We start from the raw sequence: 21983 nt of genomic DNA on the forward strand, positions 1-21983 counted from the left end.
GAAAGAAACATAAACCATGGAAGTTTGGTTAAAATATATCATTAGAGGAGGTTTGGATGGTCTTTCTGTGTTGTGTAATTGTCACCAAGTCACCTTTTTTGTCTAAGCTGTGACCTTCCCTGTGCCACAGATCCACTTTATCAGGGCCTGGAACACAGGACTGGTCTGTGAGCTATAAGTCTGCTGGACTCAAAGGCAGGATAGGATATTCCCCAGTACTGTTCATTTTGTGGCTGATTTTATTCTATTCCAAAAAGTATCATTTTCCTTTTTATTGTAAAATGTCTATATCTACTTAAGTTTGATTTCATTCTAGATTGGAACCATGACTTCCCTACTGAGTAATGTAGGTTCTATTTTATAAATACACATCAGTAGGAAAACAGGATTCAGTACCAACTTACTAGTTCTGCAACCTTGGGCAAGGTACTGACGTATCAGACAAAGCCTGAAATGAGAATAATACTAGCACTTTCCCCCGAGGTATTGTGGGATTAAATGAGATAATCCATGTGGAATGCTTAGTGTACTTTCATTATAATCTCTGAGGAGTTGATAGACTAAGCCATGATGATCAAGTAGCTAAACAAATTCATCACCTCTTCAAGTCGTCTTTTCATTTTCTTTCTAAGAAGCCACTCTCGCCCACTCCATCCACAGAAGCAGAAATAACCAGCAGGTAAGCTCTGTGGGTCCTGTTTCATCCCCAAGCATGAATTTTTCCTGCAGAGTTTAGACAGCGGTTCTGTATTGCTTCTGGCTGGGTGATGTCATTTAGGGTAGTCATTCATCTGACCCCCTGCATTTCTTTCTGCAGCCTATGTAACATTCCTTTCCTCATTTGGTTCCTTAAACAGCTTTGGCTGGCTGGGAACTTGACCCTTCCCTTCACTTTGTCAGAAAGTCCTAACCAGAGGGGATGAGCGCTGGGTTCTAGGGCCCGCGGGGCGGGGCATCTGTGCCAGCCTTTTCAGCAGTGCAGCCTGCGGTAATTGCTAAGTTTTCCCTCCTGAAACAATCATCCTCCCATTCCTCTCCCCACCCCCCAGTTAATTATCAGTTCTGGAATTAAAGTGCTGCCTCTCCTGCTGTTGCCATGACAACAGTTGGCCTGCACCTGCCACTGGGTGAACAGTGTCTCTTTCAGAAGAGGCTATGGCAGTTGCTGGCTCCACAAAGGCCAGGGAGTAAACTAATGTTTACCTGTTTGGGGGGGAGCAGTTCCTGTTTGTCCCACCTTAGGCATTTTCCTGGCAAGCCCCACCATCTCTTCCTTCTCAGATAAATTGCTTGTTGGCATTCGTCAAAGAAAATGAAATTTTTTTCTGATAAAAATGCAAAATCCCCGTTGGCTTGTCACAATTCCATCCATTAACTTTACTTATTCCGCCAAGAGGTTAGAAGATACAAATCTTCCATCTCCGAAGAAAGGCTGTATAGTGTAGGACATATAGTATAGGACAGCAGTTGAAAGCACAGAATTTTAAGCCTGACAGACCTGGGTTCTAATCCTGTTTGAGTCACTCTGTAACTGTGTAACCATGGCTTAAGCACTTCAACTGTTATAATATTAATGTCTTCATCTGTCAAAAGAGGATTCGAGCAACTATACCCCCAGGGTCATTTTAAAGCTTTGAAACAATATGTGTAGATCTAGCTCCTATTTAATGTCCGACAGATAAGCAGGCAGCACTATGACTACTGCTTAGCTGTTAATCCCAGACAAGCCCGAAAGCCAGGGCAGAGTGGGCAGCCTGGGCAGTTTTCTCGGGGCCTTGTCTGCGTGTCTGCATCGCGCAGGAGGGGTAAACGCACACCGCCCCGCCGCTCTGGGCCAGGACACGTCCAGCAGCCGGGGGCGCTGGGAGACGCTTCTCTCCCTTCCTTCATTGCAGTTCTCCCAGCTCCCCCAGCTCTGCACTGTTTTTTCGCACGCTCAGTCTCACTTTCCTTTAAATAGATTGATGGAACCAGAGGGGAGGGAGACATATTCACCAAGGAAACAAAATGCTTTTCTGTTTTACAACCACGTTGCAACCTATGGGAACAACTGGTAGTGGTGCTAAGGAGTAGGAGGAACGAGGCATTTATATAAGAAACTTTTTCATCCCTGAAACCCCTGCTTGTAGCTAAGAAAGCATTTCTTTTATGAATTTATAACCACTCATAGTTAGGTCCTGCGCCCCAAGCACAAGCGCATGATCGCTGGTCTTTGGCAAGCACCTTCCCGCTTAGGGTGTCCCAGTTTTATCTCAGCCTTTGGCCACCTTCCTTAAAGGTCTGAAGATCCTCTCTGTAGTCATTGGCTCTGAACTTCATACCAACTTGAAAATAAAAAAAGGAAGAAAAAACAAATCAGAACAAAAAACACACTAGCATCTGCTGTCCACATTACAGATGTCTGATGCGGGTTTCTAGGTAGAGAGATGACTACAGTCCTTGGAAGCTGTTGGGAAAGTGAAATGATTGACCTCTCGCGTGCCTCTCACTGGGAGGAAGCAAGAAGATGCAAGAGACCAGCAGGATCCTCCTAAAATAAAAATGTCACCCCTAACCACAATTTTGCTAGGGCTGCCATAGGTGAGGGGCATAACTAATGACATCAAATTTAATTATTCTTAAAACATAGACTGGAGTTTTGTGACTTCCTAAAATCTATTATGTTTCATGCCAGTTTAAAACAGCTCTAAAGAAAAACAAGGAAGAAGAGAACTAGGCTCCAGCCAGACTCCTTAGCAGTGGATCTAACTCAGGGGCAAATGTGACATCAATTTAATTCTTTGACTAGCGTTTAAAACACCTATAGCCTTAGATCCATTTGGAAAATGTTGGTGCTTTATTATTCCTTTTCTCCACCAATCTAGAAGGAACTAGATAGCTACTTTACAAATTTGATTGTAAGTTAGAAGAAGGCAGCAGCTGTTGAAGTAGGGGTATAAATAAGACACAAATCACACTAACAGTTCCCTTTTACAACTACTTGATTTTGGTTGCTTGTATTTCCATCTGAAAGAAGGAACCAGAAGGCAAATACTTTTGATGCTTCACCATCTTTGTCCTTTAAGTATTATACATTAGGATGTGCTATTTTGATGAGGAAACTGAGGCATAAAGGAAAGCAAACAATTTACCCATAACAAATCATGAGACAGGACTACAAGAAGAAATCCATAAGATTCAGAAGTCTATCCATTTCTCCTATAGATAGGACAGTACTGGGGCCAAGAGGTGAAGTCTAACAGGAAATGGTACAAACGCTTTAGTATGCCACAGGGCGTACAAGGCCCCTTCCTGGGCGGCCTCACCCATCCTTTCCTCTGCTCTCAGGCCGGAGTCCATGCATGCAGTTACTTGCCATTCCCCACGCAGCACGCGCACACTCCTCTGAGCCTTCAGACATACCGGTCTCTCTGCTTGAATGACCTCCTTACCCTTTCCACCTGGAGAAATCGCTCCTACCCATCCTTTAAAGTCCAAGGCAAATGCTATCTTTTCTTATTCTTTATGCTTATATCCTCCTGTATATCCAACATATGCATTATCAAGACTCATTCTTAGTTCAGTGGGAAGAGCGCGTGTTTTCGATTGCACTACTTGAGTCTGCAGGCTCTACCATTTTTTGGAGTATGACCTTGTGTAAATATAGCCTCTCTGAGACTGTTTCCTCATCTCAGCTGAGTTAACGTCCAATAAATGCATCTTTATAATAATTTATAATTATGCCATATAATAATTATTATTATATTACACTTAAATGTGAAATTAAAGCTGTTCAATTAGCTCTACTTTTCAAACTAGACGTTGAGCCCTTTACATGCAGGAACAAAGTCCTTATCATCTTCACATCCCTTAGGCCTAGCATGGGGCTGACAACACAGCGGACAGCTGAGGATATCTGTGAGCGAAAAAATGAAAGCATTCCTCTGCAATCTTTCCTGCTTAAGAAATTAGAGAACAGAGCTCTTAAAAGTGACTGTTACCCTGAGAAGCTCTGAGACCAAAGATATAAACAAGGGTTAGCCTTCCAAACCTCACTCCTGTATTGGATGGCAAACAAAAGTTCATTAGAGTAAAACCACAGCATGTGTTTCCTTAGCACGGTGACACCAGAAAAGGCATGTGGAGGCATGTGATTATACAGGCTGCTCCCAGCCAGCATTTCCAGTGAGAGGCAAACAGAATAAGCTAGAAGCACCTTGGCCAAATTTTCCAGCTGTGGAAAGATTCTCTTGTTATGTTCATACATACAAAATAAAATAAAGTTTTGATTCAAACAGGCAAATATCTGAAAATCAATTACTTTAGCAAAGAGGCTTGCCTTTATTATAGACAGGCAGCACAATGCATAGCATGGTTTCGTCCTTCATTTGGGTGAGGAAAGATAAATGATCCACCTCAGCCGTGGGACACAAAGCCAACTCAGGCTCTGACACAGGGCGATGTGACACTTAAGAGATTCTCTATGCTGAAGGCCAACTAAGATGTTGGAACTCCACTTCTGTGTATTAAGCAGCCCTGACAGTTCCATTCCATGTCACAAGTATCAAAGCCATTTTCTTTGGCTTCCAGCTCGGTCTTCTGAAATGAAGACAGTGCAAAAACCAGACTGAATTTGCAATCAGAGGACAAAAGAAACCTGAATGTGTCACTGACTCAGTCCCCTCTTATCTCTACAAACTAAGTCATCGGGAAGAGAAATGACGTATCTAAGAGCATATGGTTATTATTTTGGGGGGGAGGAGAGAAAAAGTAGCTACTATACAGCTCCCCAAATGAAGAAGATTTTTAAAAATTTACCAAGTTACAGAATCTATAAGTAGAATCTTTCTACTCCATATTTGATATAAGACTATATTCCTCCACACAACTGTATCTTAAAAAACTGGGTTGGAGCAAGGGGTGTGTGTGTGGGGGGAGACTAGTATTTACAGGGAAATAAAAACAGACTGCAAAGAAGCAAAGAGGTTGAACGATTTGCACAAGGTCACACTGTGGGCCTCAGGCAGACCAGGAACAGCAGGTAGGTCTGCGGACGCTGTCCCAGCCCCTCCTCCCTCCAGCTCCGGCTGCCTGTTTGATCACAGAACCAGCATGGGTTTGAGGCATACTCATCTCAGCAGGAGCTTTTTGCCTGAATTAAGAGCCAGCTCTGAAGATGAAAAAGCCTACAGAAGTCCTGAATATGGCTGTCACTATTAAAAAGCTATTTTCCTCTTAGTTAAAAAAAAAAATCACAGAACATTTCAACAGCAAATCAAACTTTAATATTGATCTTGCCCCTTTCTCCTCCAAGCACAAGAGTTGAAGGGTCCTTCCCTGACTTCCTCCCACGACACAGCTCTCTAGCAGCAGAGCCTGCGCCACCTCCTCTCCTGGAACATACATAGTACTTCCCAGCAGGCTCCTGTAGGGTAGAGAAGGAGCCAGTCTGTGAGGGAGCGAACACAACTCTTCCATTATAGCACAGAGAAGACAGAAAATTGCCACCAAAAGTCTAAATTACTTTTTTTGCTTGAACAACAACAACAAAAAAGAATCACTCTGGATTTCAAAGACACCTTCTTAAAAGATGACTGCCGTGGTTAATCTGCGTGTTATATGGATCAGGACTTTTGCTCCGCCACGCTACCCGAGAACCCTTGCCGTCGATATGGCTGCACCACGGATCTGAAGAGGAAATTGCTTCCAGGTGGAAGGTCCACAGGCAGCCCTTCTGTGGGGCCCAAGGACGGCCTGGCTGGCTGCTCCTCGGGGAGCCTGAAAGCACCTATTTTGTGCTGAGCCTCCCAGGACACCATGTAAAGATCAAAGAAAGAAATATCCTTTTATTAGAAGAGGAGTAGCTTGCAGAAGACAGGCCACAGCGATCCAACGTCAAAGCAAGTAAGAACGACCAAGCTAGAGGCACAAGACCAAGGTGACCCTCTGAGGATTGCGCATGAATCGTCTTGGCTTTCATCCAGGGTCACAGAGAGAAGGTGCTGGCTTCTTGGAGCTAGTCCAAATGGTGGTGAGGGCACAAGCCCTAAGGTCCCAGCCCTGCCACTTACTAGCTACATGACCTAGGGCAAGCTCATGGTTCTGAGCAGTAATTTACTCGTTCTGCGAGTAGGATGACAATAATTACACTATAAGCTTTACGTGAGGATTAAATGAGAATACATAGGAAGCACTGTACAAAGTAAACCTTCAATAAGTGGTAGCTGTGATTATTACTGTTGTTGATTAGCAGGACAGCTACACAATAAAATTCAGGGCAAGAAACAGATATGACCAAAAGTACAAATATTTGGCAACCTCATGTCAAACAGCATGAGAAATCAAAACTGGAAAGAGGAAAGAAGGCAGGGCGCCTCCAGCTGGTAAGAGAGAAAAGAACACACACACACACACACACACACACACACACACACACATACACACACACACACACACACACACAGATCTATTACAGACCAATACATTTCAGTGGCACAGAGTTTTCCTTTGTTCCTGCCACCATGGACGGTGGTTGGAATCCAGTCCTCCCTGAACTTCTGTGCAGACCGTGGGGCAGTGACCGTGAGAGAAGGATGCCAGCAAAGGAGACCCCGGAATAACCATCCACGCAGACCTGGAGCTCAGGCTCTCCGGGTTAGTTTCTTTTCCCTCCCCTGTGCAGGTAGACCCCCACTTCCGTTCTAGATCCCTACATGGCAAACCTCCAGCAATAGAGAAGCCTTTGGAACAAATCTGTTTGGTTTACTGAGATGGTCAAGTGTCTATCATAAATAAGACTGCTTTCAGATCAAAGGCAATCTGCCTGAAGTGTTAATTGGAATAAATGGAGCCGCATGGTAGTTTAACACAAGTAAACTCAATGGAACCAACAAGTATGAATTTAAAGGTTAAAAAGAAAATTTGACTCCTCTTTCTGCCAAACTGGAACATATTGTTCAAGTGTTCATTGTGCCAAGAAAGGGTTCTGTCACGTCCCAGTTTAACAGAATCCCCACTGACATCCATGGCAGCCCAGCACGAGGGAAACAGCTTGGCATCACGGCTTCCAGTATAGAAACTCGATGCTTTACCACTATCTCCTCAAAATGACATGAAGGCATAAGCAAGTCAGTTCTAAAGCCTGACTCTCACAATGAGCCGCATATTTGAAGGGGATTTATCTACCCATAATGTCCCTGTATTCTTCTAATCAATGAGACTCTAGCATATGAACATAAAGACAAGATGAGAGTGTTCATTTCAATAAGGCTCTCAGGAGACAGAAGTGCCATTTCTACCCGGTGGAGCCTGCACATTACATATGCTAAGGTGAAGTCAGTAGATTGGTCTTGTTTGAACTCTCTGGGGGGGGGGGGGGGATCTAGGGCTCTGCTTGGCCTGAATTTTAAGGAGCAAAAGCTAGTCTTGAGAGCAGAAGAGGTGGAGTGCCAAGGAGATAATTTAAAGAGTGTGTCTAAACCAAAGGTCTGTGCAAAATGGTGAAAACTTAGTCAATAACTAAAGACGTTGTTGATTTAGGCTTTTATCATTGTTAGCATAGTCTAACTAGTCTCCCGAGCTCTGAAGTTCCTGAATGTCCCCCTACTGTGTGCAGGATAGGGCTCAGATACCTCAAGGAGGCCCATCAGGCCCCAGATAAGTGTCTAAGGCCCTCCACGGTCTTGCTTTCCTTCTTCCATGTTCTCGTGCCTAGAGCTTTTACGTAAGTTGTTTCCTAAAACAATGCCTGCCCCTGCTCCTCTTTTGTCTGCCTCCACATTTTCCAGCCCGATGTTTATAGATAACCTTTTCTGGTAGGCCTCCCCTAAACCTTCAAGATTGACTTAGGAGTCCTTTTCAAAGTAGCCAAAACTTTCCTTGTCATAGCACTTCCCCCAGTCTAAGTGCCTGGTGATATGCTCATCCTCCCCCCAGACTGAGGATCCACAAGGTAAGGACCATGTCTGGTTTAGTTACCATTATATACCCAGGGTACAACACTGTGCCTCCACAGAGTGATGTCATAAGAACAGGAAGGGAGAGGGGGAGAGGGAGAAGGAAAAAACGAAGGAAATAACAAAGGAAGGGAGGGAGGGAGGGAAGAAAAAAGGAGGGAGGGAAGAAAGGAAAGAAGGAAGGAAAGATGGAAGGAAGAAAGGACAGGAGGGAGGGAGGATGGGAAGGAAGGAAGGGCAGACAGAGGGAGGAAGATAGGATGGGAGGGAGGGAAGAAGAGGAAAGGAGGGAGGGAAAGAGGGAGGGAGGGAGGTAGGGAGGGAGGGAGGGAGGGAGGAAAGAAAGAGAAGGGAAGGAAGGAAAAGAAAACTGTATTTGTTAATTTGCAAACAAAACCAAAGCAGGGCTGAATCCTTGCTCCACAGTAAAGTAACCTTGGATGATTCATTTAGCTTCTTTCAATGAGAAGCCTAAACTAGGTTAGTGATTTTCAAACAGTTCTGAAGAATCCTAGGTTTCTACAGATGTCCCTTAGGATTTATTGTAATGAAGAGAGGAGGTTCACCAGTAGATGTGGCCCTCAACTTTAACCAGAGAAAAATTGTTTTTTATACATTGGGGTTCTACTTAAAACCTATTTGAAAAAAGGGTGCTTCTGCTATAATTAATGTTCTGGTCCTTGCTAACAGTCCTTGATCCCTTGTGACAGGAGGAGCCATCTGCCATCTGGACACTGTATTTTACTTCGTACAAATGCCTCTCGACTGTGCTGATGGCAGAGCTATAGCCTTCCCTGAGCCTGTGCTCACTGCCGGAGCAGAGTGACAGGAAAGCTATGTACACCAAAGTCCAGGTTCATTGCGAGGCTGAAGCCAAAATGAAATGCATTCACAAATTTCTTGTGGTGATACAGAAGCACCAAGGAGCATTTTTCTTCCTAAACAAAATTCTGCATACTATGATCTAGGTATACCTAGCATTCATAGTATAGATGTCTCGGGTCAGACACATAGATATTATAAGTTTGAAATAAATAATATTAATATTGAACAGAGAACCCATAAAAAAAGGCAACCCAATTCCAATCAAGAAAGAAGAATGCAAAAGTTTATCTAGTCAGTCCACCTGAGCCTAATTACCATTCAAATACAGCGTCACTCTTGTTAACAGGTATTCAGAATGTGCTAAAGAATAAAGCAAAGTTATTGTCATTACATACTTTGAAGTCTACCTTTATCTGAAGGTTACAGGCAGGAAAAGACATAGATGGGGAGGGAGATGGGAATCTTACAAAATAAGATCTTCAAAGCCCTGGCTTAAGATGGAGAGCCCTTTTCTGTGCTGTTCCTTGGCTGTCCTTATTTCCTGGGCCATTAAAAGGTCACAGTGTCTCTCTACTTCAATCTGAGACAGACAAGCAGCAATAATATCATCTTACCTGGGTCCTTCCTCATTGCCCTGAAAGAAACAGAAAGAAACTGCATTAGAAATCAACACCGATTTAGAATCTTTCTTTTCCTTCTCCTTTCACTCCCTGAAAGCAAGGCCTGTGCATTTATTGTAACAGAGGCAAACCAGCAGACATCTAAGGGCTAAAACAAGGGCTAAGAAAATCCTATATTCACACTGCCCAACGAGGATGAACTGATAATCTGACCTTGCAAGCAGAGACGTGCATGCACAGACCTAGGAGGCCTAAATAACAGCTTTGCCATTTTATTTGTATCATTGGCAGTATTTAGTTTTGAGCAAACTGAGAACCCAAATATAGCAGCAGGTCTTTGGCTAAAGCTGACCAGCTCCCAAAGCATCAAGCTGTTTCCTTCAAAGACTCATATCTGCCTGGGTCTAGTGTTATTTTTTCTCCAAAGAGAAACAGAGCAACTACTATACAGCACACTATGGTAGAAAGGGCATTGAACTGGAACTTAGGAAACTGGGATTCTAATCCAAGCTCTGAGCTTATGAGCTCGGTGCCCTTGGGTAAGCTAATTAATTAACCTGGACCTTGGGCTTCTCTGTGAAAGGGTAGTTCAGACATTGATGATCCAGACCATTCTCAGCCAAACAATGGCATTTCTGTTTATCTTGTTCACTCTGCAAAAACAATGTGTGAGCGTTATTCTTCTAGGTATTGCATTCTCTGATCCTAACTTTATCAGTGATCACAGAACATTTCATTGAGCCTCTTCCTTGTCCACCTAGACTTTTCAAATGAAGCCTTTTCCAAGGGACCTCACTCATTGTTTTAGTGACAGGGTAGCTTTTAAATCCTCCCCTTTAGCCATTCAGAGTTGGTCTCAACAGAGAATGTATTTCCTAGTTGATAACTTCCCAGAGCAGTTTTTTACTTGATTGATCAATTGTTCCTATTGGTATAAAGCAGAATAAACTCTAGAGTCAGACAATCGAGATTCAAATCTGGACTCCATCACTTGCTTGCTGTCTTAACCTTGTCAAACCATTTTGCTTCTCTTAAAACCAATTTCCTAATTAAGATGAATATAGTAACTGTCCCTGTATCACAGAATGAATATGAGTATTAAATAAAATGTGTATAAACCTCAAGCACAATGTCTAAGATACAGGATGTATTTAATAAGTTATTTTATCAATAACAATTCAGTAACATTTGTTAAGAAGCAACTACCTGTAGGTGTGAAGGGAAAAAGATAAATAACCCATAATGATCTACCCTTTGAGTAGTTCCTATTGAGGAGAAACAGACAGAAACAGATAGGTAATGAACGATGACTCAGTGTGTTAAGGGCTCTATCAGAAGGCCCTGAGGTTCAGAAGTGAAGCCAGGAACACTGCCTCTCCTGGAGAAGCGGGGATGGCTTCACAGAGAAAGTGCCATTTGTATCGCACTTGAGGGGTAAACAGCATCTTCCCAAACTGACCACAGCAGATAATTTGGGAGGGCACTGGAAGAGCAAGAGCAAAGGCACAGCACTTCTTTTTCTAATGTGTGTTTAAGGAATTTTGAGTCCTGTGAAGCTTGGGAATGGGGATGCACATGTGTAGATGTGTTGGGCAGAGGCTGTGGGGGTGGCAGTGGTGTGGGGTTCAGGAACTGGGAGGACAACTGAGGTTATAAAGGTCAGCAGCAGACAGAAAGGTGACTGAAGTCAGATTATACACTGGAAGTTGGATAGGAAGGGCCTGTTTAGAACACTGTTAAAGTTTTCAATATTGGGTTTTTTTGTTCTTTTTGTGTGTGTGTGACAGAGAGAGAGAGAGAGAGAGAGAGAGAGAGAGAGAGAGAGAGACACACACACACAGACAGGAAGGGAGAGAGATGAGAAGGCTCAAATTCTTCATTGCAGCTCCTTAGTGTTCATTGATTGCTTTCTCATATGTGCCTTGACAGGGGTGGGGAGGGGGCTACAGCAGAGCAAGTGACCCCTTGCTCAAGCCAGCGACCTTGGGCTTCAAGCCAGTGACCTTTGGGCTCAAGCCAGCAACTATGGGGTCATGTCTATGATCCCATGCTCAAGCTAGTGACCCCGCACTCAAGCCAACGACCTCAGGGTTTTGAACCTGGGTCCTCTGCATCCCAGTCTGAAGCTCTATTTACTGTGCCACCACCTGGTCAGGTAAGGTTTCCAGTATTGTTAAGGGCACTGATCATCCACACTCTACTGGGAGAAAAGTGAGGTGAGTGGTGGGAGGAGAGTATACGAATTATGAGGCTTTCTTTGCATTTTGATTGACTGGAATGTCTTATGGGAACTATAATCTAGTTTAAAAAATCATATAATTTGAATAATGAGTTACATAACTATCAATGATACAATTAAACCTCAACATGATTTTTCAATTATCTTTGGATGTTAAAATATAATTGTCTAGGCTAGGGGAACCTTACAAAAAAACTATCCAACCTTTCTTCCATAATTAAGAGCAAGTCTACCTCATAATCACATATTTTGGTGCAACTGTTAAGAGATAGTTTTTGAGTTAGAAAATCATGGCTTCAAATCCTGGTTCATCAGTTCCAACAGTGAAGCATTTGGCAGTTTAATGAATTTTTCCAAGGTTCAGTTTCCTCATTTTCACATGGAGATCTTAATTCTCACCTCAAAGAGTGACTGTAAGGATTAAAATAAATGAGAAAATGTTTGTAAAACACTAAGCAAGTGTCTACTACATTATAAGTGTTCAATAAATGATGGTCACTATTGTACTTTCTCTGAATTGTTAATATCATTTCTAGGGTGAATGAGGAAGGACAGAGAAAAAGAGATACAAGATTTTGCTTCACACTTATTCATCTCTGCTACTTACTGATATGTGATTCTCTCTCTCTCTCTTACTCTTTCCCCCTCTCTCTCCCTCCCTCTCCCCTTCCTGTCTCACATTAATGGAAAAAATTTTTAGAAAGATAGAAATCATTCACATTATGTTCTCTGATCACAATGGAACTAAATCAGAAATGAAAAACAATAGATTGTAGGAAAATCCCTAATATTTGGAAGCTAAACAACACACTCCAATATAACCAATGAGTAAAATGAAAAAAATCACATGTTCAGAACTAGAAGCTGTAATTCACTTTAAATGCATCAAAAATAAGATGTATTGATGAGTGGAAGGTTGGAAAGAGAGACATATATATGAAACAAATTGAATATAGTAAAATATAAATGGTATAATCTGGTGGAGATATATGGGTATAACTGTAAAAACCTTTCAATTTTGCTGTATGTTTGAGAATTTTCATAACAAAATGTTGGGGGAGATCTTTTGGCCAAATTAAAAATGCAGGTAATTTTTAAAAGTTCGTATCATGCAAAATGAAGAAAAAAATTCCTCTGTTGAGTGAGAGAAAGGTACTAGGTATTGGCTCTGATCAATAACTACCGCATTAACTGGAACAGAGCCTATCAGATGATAATGGTTCTTTGTAAAAGCTCTAGTCAGCTCAATGCTACCTCTTGTTCTTACTAGCTCATTTTGTCCACAGCCTGGTCCTTAGGCCTTGTTAGTTTAGCATTCCTAAGAGAAATTCCATCTGAGTTAACAAATAATGCAGACAATGTTGGGGAGTGGCTAACTCCATTTAGTGAAATGAAAATAAAAGAGAAGGGACTATTTCACAAAATTAAATCTTTTTTTTTTTTTTTAATAGAGAGAAACAGAAACAGAGAGGAGGGTAGAGAGATGAGAACCATCAACTCATAGTTGTGGCACTCTTAGTCATTGATTGCTTCTCATTTGTGCCTCGACTGGGGGGCTCAGCCAAGCCAGTGACCCCTTGCTCAAGCAAATGACCTTGGGCTCAAGCCAGTGACCTTAGGGCTCAAGCTGGTAGCCTGCACTCAAACCTGATGAGCCATGTTCAAGCTGGCAACCTGGGGGTTTTGAACCTGGGTCCTTAGCATCCCAGGTCTACTCTCCCTACCCACTGTGCCACCACCTGGTCAGGCTCCAAATTAAATCTTTATTTTTGAAAAAACAACCTAATTAACACAAAATAAATGTGAGGGTCCAATTTGAGGAGAATTTGGGAGCATTATGACATTGATCCCTTGACTTAACTCTAGCTGAACTTTTTGTTTATTAAGACACAAAGTGACCAGCTCCACAATGTAAAATGGCTTAGGAATGCAAACTGTCTAGGACACTGACTCTCCTCAACAGAGTAGAGACAAAGCACAGGCATTGGAACAGGACAGACTTCAATCTGAACCCTGGTTCTATTTTCTAGTAACTAAACAGCACTGTTGTTTCAGTTTCTCTGCATCTCAATATCTGATCTGTTAATGGAGATGAGTGTTGATAAAAGGGTTAAATGCAATGATGACTATAAAGTGCTCTCTTTCTTATCTAGTAACTTATATAGGCACACACTGTCTTAATTCTGAGGAGCATGATGTGTAAAGAACAAGTTATTCCATCTTTTTCACACATTCATGAAAATGAATCAAAACCCCAGGATGAGTGAAGTGGATAAATGTCCCATGGTCTCTCACATTTCCTGTCGGGGTGGCTTGGGCAATATCTGCCTCCTAGGTTACATCTTGGCTTGGCTGATGGCTTGCTTATTCTGTGGCTAGGCACTCCTGGGCCAAGGCAAGACTGCTAGTTAAAGCTGAACTTAGTAAATCCTAGCCTAAATCCATGTGGCATAAACTTGACTAGAATTTTCAACAGAATGCTATGAAATCTGAGGGACAACAGCCTCTCCCAACTGGCTGAAAAAATGTTATAAATATTATATATTTTTAAAATGGCTGCCTTAAATTATTTTTAGAAATAGATTCTAAATGCCTGCACATGTTGTTCAGTAAAATGACTGAAACCCTTTATTCTGGGTAGAAGATATATATATATAGCAACGAACATAATGACTATATTCATTGTACAGTGATTCAACACTTATCTTGTGTGTATCTTTCACACTGTCTTTTTTTGATCCCTGCAATGTCCTAGACCACATGCCTCTCTGAATCCAGCAGTGATGCCCCCAATTTCTAAGGTTGGCTCTCTATAAAAACCAGCCTGAGGAACCTTTTCACTATTCACAGAATCAGACCCAAATTGCTCATTCTGGCCTGCTTTATGCTCTACTTCCTGACTTGTTCTCATTCAGCCCAGTTCTCATCCCTATGATTACTTTATTTATAGGCTCATTTCACGACTTGGAAATCTGTCAACAGCCTTCTTCTCTGGCTGTGATTTCTGGCTTTCCTTATTAACTGCGATTAGTATTTGCCCCAGTGACTATATACCTTTAAGCCACGGTGGACAAATACTTTGCGAGACCCAGGTGCTGGCTTCAGGCTCCAGAGGCCAGGACTTTCACATGGTATATATACAGATCGAAACACTAATACCTGATCTAAGCTTTCAATCCAGTCACACTTAAGGCTACACGAGAGCATTTCCATAGCTAACAAACACAACAGTCAGTTTCCTCTAATTTGTGCTTGTACTAATAATTGTGGGCATTCTCCTTTACCTCTGCCTTTGGCTCAGCGGATGCATTAGAGGTATCAAGTTGTTCCTTGGCTTGGGCCATCTGAGTCATCAACCTGTCCATGTGGGACTGGATGTCTGCCAGTATCTCAGTCACATGAGCTGTGGCCATTGCTTCCTGGATGTCCACCAGATGAAGGGCCTTCTGCTCCTCATCAGAAATCACTTTCTGAACTTTCTTAAATTCCTGCTGTATAAACACCTTCATCTGGTCCCGAGTTACCTGCAGCACATAGACAAGTAGGAAGAATAAGGTGGACACATAGAGAAATGGTAGGTTACGTAAAGTGCCAGGGAGCCACGCCAAAATGCAAACCATAGTTCCTATCTAATCCTGAAATTTTGAGAATATCTTCTAAAGAATGTTGCCCTGATATTGATGAATTTCTTGCTAATCTTCTTGCCTCTTTTATTCTTTAGGAAGTAATTCTTTATCCTCCTTTTTAATTCTCCTTTTGTTCATTTCTATACCAGTAATACATAGTTACTTTTTAAAAAATGTAACAGATGAGTATATATGGTAAAAAATAAAATTCTCCTTCTCTTTCCACTCTTATACCATTTCCCTTCTTAGAAAGAAATTACTATTAACAATTTGGTATGTATTTTTCCAGCCATTTTTCTATGTAGGCATATCTATATCTATACCTATATATATAAAAATCATTTATAAATATAATTATGTTGTTTTTATATAAATGGATCATAGTGAATATATGGTTCTGTGTCTTGCTTTTCTATTTATTTTAGAACCTGCAGATTAACTCATCTTTTGTACTATTTTTAATATATATATATCATATGATAAGAATATATGTGGATATTTACTTCTATATAAAATAAACATATAGAAATAAATATCTCCATTAAACATATATGAAGAAACACATACACATACACTCCCTTAATTGAAATACAGGATATTTCCAATTTTTTCATATTGCAAGCAGCATATCATTGAAGATCCTTGGATATGCCTCTTAATATTTGCATATAACTTTCTTTAGAGACTTTTGAAATCACTGAGTCAATTTATGTGGACTCTAAAAAATACAAATTGGTACTACCAAACTGCATAACGATGCACCAATCACATTTCCACAACAATTTTTCCACAACAATGTGTGGAAGTAAGCATTTCCCTTACAGCTTCACCAATATTGAATAATATCAAGCCTTTACATTTTACTCTCTGATGGGTGAGGTTATATTATTATTTTATTTGGAAATAACCATTGTGCTGACCAAATAAATTATGACTGCAGGTTATATTGGGCTAGGGCATAAGAAAGGCAAACAAAGTGAGAAACTACCAAAATAAAACTTCTAAACTCTGTATCTTGCCAGTAACTACATTTATTGATGTTTCCTCATAACCGTGTTTACGCTGAGTATTTTTAAACAACTATGCATTCTGAATAGCTGAGGTCGGGCCAGTGAAGAGGTAGGACAGTAGACAAAAAGAGAAAGGTCATCTACGTGAGCCCATTTCTTTTATAGATAAGAAAGACACAGTTGCAAACTTGCAGGAGATGCAGAGGACGAGTCTTCGTGTTCCCAGTTTGGGGCTCTCTGTTCACAACAATAGTTTGTCAAAAGGGAAGTCAAACTGGGAGAACCTAAAAAAGGAGACTGAGGAAAAGAAAGACTAAATTAAAAGGAAGTTCAAACCATTTTTAATCGGCCTCTTAAAAAACGAAAGAGGCTTGATTCTTCCAGCAGCTTAGTAACAAAGCCATAAGAATGTCAATGCAAAATAAGGCCTGTGTGACATGTATCTGCTCACTCATCAAGTGACTAAGTGACATAAGCCCTCAGGACTTCATATACTCTCTGCAGGTACTCTCCAGGTACTAAAGTAAAAGGGAGGGGAGTGTTAAATGTCATTACTGTTCCTGCAAATTCTTTAACAGCTTGAGAACTGTGATTTGTGTTTATTTCAAGACTGTTATGCTTTATGGTGCTCACTTATCAATGGATTTCTAGCCTGGAAATAAAGATCCAGGATCTTCTCTTAAAGAATAAACCAAGAAGTTTGAGCGAAGGGATAAACTTTTCTGAATGCCTAAGAAACTCTCTTTTAACAGTGCCAAGTGACTAAAAATAAAGATCATGATAAAAACGGACTTGAAACCCATTTTGCTAGATCTCACATATACATGTAGCTTGAAGTCAGGAAGCTGACATCACAGTCAAAAAAGGTGTGGGCCAGACTGCGGTAAGTGAACAAATTGTGGTTCTAAAAGAGTCAAATTTTTTGTTTCCCATTGTTTTACATAGGTTTTTCAACATGACATACTTTGATTTTCAGAAGATCAAGCTACAAATGAGAATTTAAGGCAGAATAATCCACTCTATAAAACCGGGATGCCTTCTTCTTACCCCAGTTCTCTACTAATTCACAAATACGCATTTTTCAACTTAGTTCAAAATAATGACAAATTTCTGGGTCAAGGCATGCTAATTCAGAGCCCAAAAAAGACTCCTATGGGCATCGGTTGTGTACTCTGGTTCTCTAGTGGCAGAAATGCAGTAGCTTTTAAAACCCCCTTTCTGGTCCCATTTCACCTCCTTGCCCTCAAAACTCCATTCTTCTAAAAACATTCTAGTTCTACAGAGTGGCAGGCCCTTCCTGTTTGCATCTGCTATCTAGGAGCCACTGATACATTGATAGTTTGTGAGTAGGTTTCGTAGGACTTCTTGCCTGTGTTCTCCAGCTCCCCAAAGGTAAGAGTGATGGACTCATGGTCTTGACTAAACTGAATGTGTTACTACACGAAAAGAAAAAATTCTACATATATACAGAAAAGAGAAGGCTAGATGTGTCACAGAATGATGACATTGGTTATGTAAAATTTATATAGCATCTATTAGAAATTGCCAGACCTTTTTAAAGCCACAGAACTTCCCCTTCCCTCATCCCAAAATGCTAATCCAGGGCCCCAAATTGTGAGCCAAAAGTAGAGGTATTGTGGTTAAAAGAAAAATCTCCCCTTCCTCCTTGAAGTAACTAGGGCACTGGTAGTGTGGTTTCCAAGGGACCTCACCTGAGGGACCTGGGTCTTCTCTCCGCAAGTGAAACCTAAAAGGAGTTTTCTCACTTTTGTCAACTGATTGGCTCTTAAGTTATTGAGACATTAAGGGGCCAAGGTCACAAGCTAATCAACATATCTTTTTTTATAGTGCATTAGGATAAAAAGCTATTCATGACTTAAGCATAGTATTATAATTTGAAAAAAATTGGTGACTTATTTGTGAATGGTCAGAACTAACTATTGAGCATCTGTTTTCATTAGAACTGCATCCAATCTCCACATTGCATGAATGGGGAGGAGGGAGCAGAAAAGTGTCCTTTCTGCTACAACATATTCCTCTAACGATCCCTTTCTGCCTGCTTCAGGCTCTACGTTTATTTCTTCCTAACTGAGATGATTCCTCAGTTAACAGGCTGCTTCAGTAGTTATCCCCACCGGATGTTACCCCCACCACATGACTCTTGGGAGAAGGGTGTACATCTGAGGAGTTAAATCTTATCCTCTGGTACTTTCTATATGTCTTGTAGTTAACATCTCCAAGCTAGGCTGTACCCAAGAGGCATGCAGACTGGCACTTTACACATACATAATTAAACACATAAAACCTTGAATTAAGAGCATGTACCTAAAAACAACACCATTAATGTGTTTGACATGACTGGAGCCATTAACCCCTAGCTAGCTGGCCTGTAGAAAACCAAGGTTTTATTTACTTTTCTATTACAGGCAGATTACAAAAACATCAAGCATACCAGCTAGAAAACATCATGGGCTTAAGAAAGATATGTTCCAGAAACATATTTCTGAGAAAGATGTGCCAGGGTCAGGAACAAGAAGCTACACAAAAGAAAAGCATCAAAATCTACACTGATTGAAAATTTCAAAAATACTTGTTCTATTAGCCAAACTTCCTGCAAGGTTTATCTAGTATTTATTCTGGCATTTTACTACAACAGAACTCCTTCCAAACCCTTGCCAGGTAAGGGAAGAGCTTCATCAATATGCAGGAAGACATAATTCTTTCTTAGTGGATGGCTAAACCTCCCATTTCCTGCATCTTTTGTGTATGAGTGGAAAACCACTATCTGTGAATAAAACGACTGCTCGTTCCTAAGGGTTGGAAAGTTATCCAGCAGCCTAGACACACTCAGACATGAACTATGTACTCCCTTCCATTACCAACATTATCAGTGCTGTCAAACATTATCCTGACAACCTGGTTGAAAGGCTGAATTGCTAGGATTTTACAATGGGGTGTTGAGACAGGTAGAGAAAAGATTATTAAAGTGTACATTTAATCTCTTCCTGAAACCGATGTTCTTATCTTCATCAGAAGCCCTGGCCGGAAGCACTTATTAATATTCTCTTTCCTCTTTTCATCACCTCCAATTTGTTAGCAGAGCACCATGGAACTACCTCAGTTATCACTTAGTTACTTCAAGTATTCACTCAATGAAGTCTCTGTTCTTATTATTTCTATTATAAAAGACAATAAAAAATACACCAGAATGTTGGAGAGTAGTTGTCCCAAGTGACTGAATTAAGAGCATTTTTCTTTTCTAATTTTCACAATAAGGTGTAACACTTATTTTTTCTTCAACAATAATTATTTTTTTAAATATGGCTCAAAGAAAGAGTTAATTCCCCAATTAAATATTAGCAAATAAAATCCAAAAATGTCTAAAAATAATTTATACACTATGACCAAGTGGGATTCATTTCAGGTATGAGAGGCTGGTTCAGCATTTGAAAATAAGTTCATATAATCTATCATATCAGCAAGTAAAAAAAAAAAATCACATGACCATATCAGTAGATGCAAAAAAAGCACTTGACAAAATCTAATATCTATTAAGATAAAAAGTCTCAGCAAACTAGGAGTACAGGAGAACTTCTTCAACTTCATAAAAAACACAGACAAGGCCCTGGCCGGTTGGCTCAGCGGTAGAGCGTCAGCCTGGCGTGCGGGGGACCCGGGTTCAATTTCTGGCCAGGGCACATAGGAGAAGCGCCCATTTGCTTCTCCACCCCCTCCCCTTCTTCCTCTCTGTCTCTCTCTTCCCCTCCCGCAGCCAAGGCTCCATTGGAGCAAAGATGGCCCGGGCGCTGGGGATGGCTCCTTGGCCTCTGCACCAGGCACTAGAGTGGCTCTGGTCGCGGCAGAGCGACACCCTGGAGGGGCAGAGCATCGCCCCCTGGTGGGCAGAGCTTCGCCCCTGGTGGGCGTGCCAGGTGGATCCCGGTCGGGTGCATGCGGGAGTCTGTCTGACTGTCTCTCCCCGTTTCCAGTTTCAGAAAAAAACAAAAAAACAAAAACAAAAACAAAAACAAAAAAAAACCACAGACAAAAAAATCTACAGCTAACATCAAACTTAGTGGTGAGAAACTCGAGTTTTCCTGCTAAGATCAGAAATAAGGCAAGGATGTATCCTCTCACTATTCCTTTTCAACATCATACTAAAAGTCCTACATAATAAGAGAAAAAACAAAATAAAAGGATGGGGAATGTAGAAATAAAGCTAACTTTGTTCAATAATGACATGGTCATCTTTGTAGAAAACCTGAAAGAATCGACAGAAACCTCCTGGAAGTAATAAGCAGTTATGGCGAGGCTGCAAATACAAAGTTAGGACCGCACTCCCCCTTATCCACAGGGAAGATGTCCCACCACCCCTAGCAGATGCCTGACACCACAAACAGTCCTGAACCACACTGTGTTTTTCCTATATGTCCAGAGTACACATATATCTATAGTAAAATTTCACTTATAAATTAGGCACAGTAAGAAATTATCAACAATAACTAAGAATAAAATAGAACAATTTAACAATGTACTGTAATAAAAGCTATGTAAATGTGGTCTCTGTCTCTGATAACTGCTCTGATAACCCAGATGGCTACTATCATACAAGTAGCACAACAACAAGGATACACTGGACAAAGGGATGATTCACATCCCTAGCAGGATAGTGCGAGACTTCATCATACTACTCAGAAGAGCAGACAATTTAAAACTAATGAGTTGTTTATTTCTGGAATTATCTTCTTAATATTTTTAGACCACGGTGACCACTCGTTAACAAAAATACGTGGAAAGTGAAACTGCAGATAAGGGGGGACTACTGTAGACAAAAGTTAATAATGTTTATATATATCAACAATGAACAATTGGAATTTGAATTTAAAAACACAATTCTATTTACATTAGCACACAAAAAATGAAATATTTAGATAAAAATCTAAAATATGTATAAAATTGTGAGGAAAACTACAAAACTCGGATGAAAAATCCAAGATGAACTAAATAACTGTAAAGATATTCTATATTCATGGATAGGAAGACTAAATATTGTCAAGATGTCAGTTCTTCCCAACATGATCTGTAGATTCAATGCAATCTTAATCAAAATCCCAGTAAATTTTTTTGTAGATGTTGACAAAATAATTCTAAAGTTTATATGGAAAGGCAAAAGCTTCAGAATAGTCAACATAATATTGAAGGAGAAGAACAAAATTGAAGGACTGACACTACTCAACTTCAATACTGACCATAAAGCTGCAGCAATCAAGACAGGCTAGCACTGGTGAAATAACAAATACATCAGCAGAACAAACCAGAGAGCCCTATAGACCCACATAAAGAGAGCCAACTAGTCTTGAATGAAGAAGCACAGGCAATACAATGGAGAACAAAGTCTTTTTAATATTATACATGGTGCTGAAACAACTGGACATTTACACACACAAAAATAAACCTAGCCACAGACCTTACATCTTTCACAAAAATTAACTCAAAATGGATCACAGACCTAAATGTCAAATGCAAAACTAAAACTCCTAGAAGATAACACAGAAGAAACTCTAGATGACCTTGGGTATGATGACCTGTTAGGTATAATTCCAAAGGCACTGTCCACAAAAGAAATAATTGATAAGCTTTACTTCATTAAAATAAAAAAAAGCTTCTCTGTGAAAGAAACTGTTAATAAGAAGACAAGACACAAACTAGCAGAAAAATATTTTCAAACC

General features: G+C 40.7%; 1 protein-coding gene across 4 annotated transcripts in view; it reads right to left on the reverse strand.

Annotated features, from left to right (window-relative positions):
- Positions 1 to 21983, reverse strand: part of TRIM44 (tripartite motif containing 44) — a 111363-nt gene that overhangs the window by 42805 nt on the left and 46575 nt on the right. For 2 of the 4 annotated variants that reach the window (XM_066363162.1, XM_066363170.1), the window contains exons 3-4: positions 14903 to 15142; positions 9374 to 9393 (exon numbers count right to left, since the gene is read on the reverse strand). In XM_066363162.1, coding sequence (XP_066219259.1) covers positions 9374 to 9393; positions 14903 to 15142 — 260 coding nt within the window. Of the gene's footprint in view, positions 1 to 3840; positions 3896 to 7367; positions 7980 to 9373; positions 9394 to 14902; positions 15143 to 21983 lie in introns of those variants that run through there. The other 2 variants (XM_066363151.1, XM_066363157.1) reach the window with 2 other exon arrangements.

Source organism: Saccopteryx leptura, chromosome 1 (assembly GCF_036850995.1).
Source record: "Saccopteryx leptura isolate mSacLep1 chromosome 1, mSacLep1_pri_phased_curated, whole genome shotgun sequence".
Classification (NCBI taxonomy): domain Eukaryota; kingdom Metazoa; phylum Chordata; class Mammalia; order Chiroptera; family Emballonuridae; genus Saccopteryx; species Saccopteryx leptura.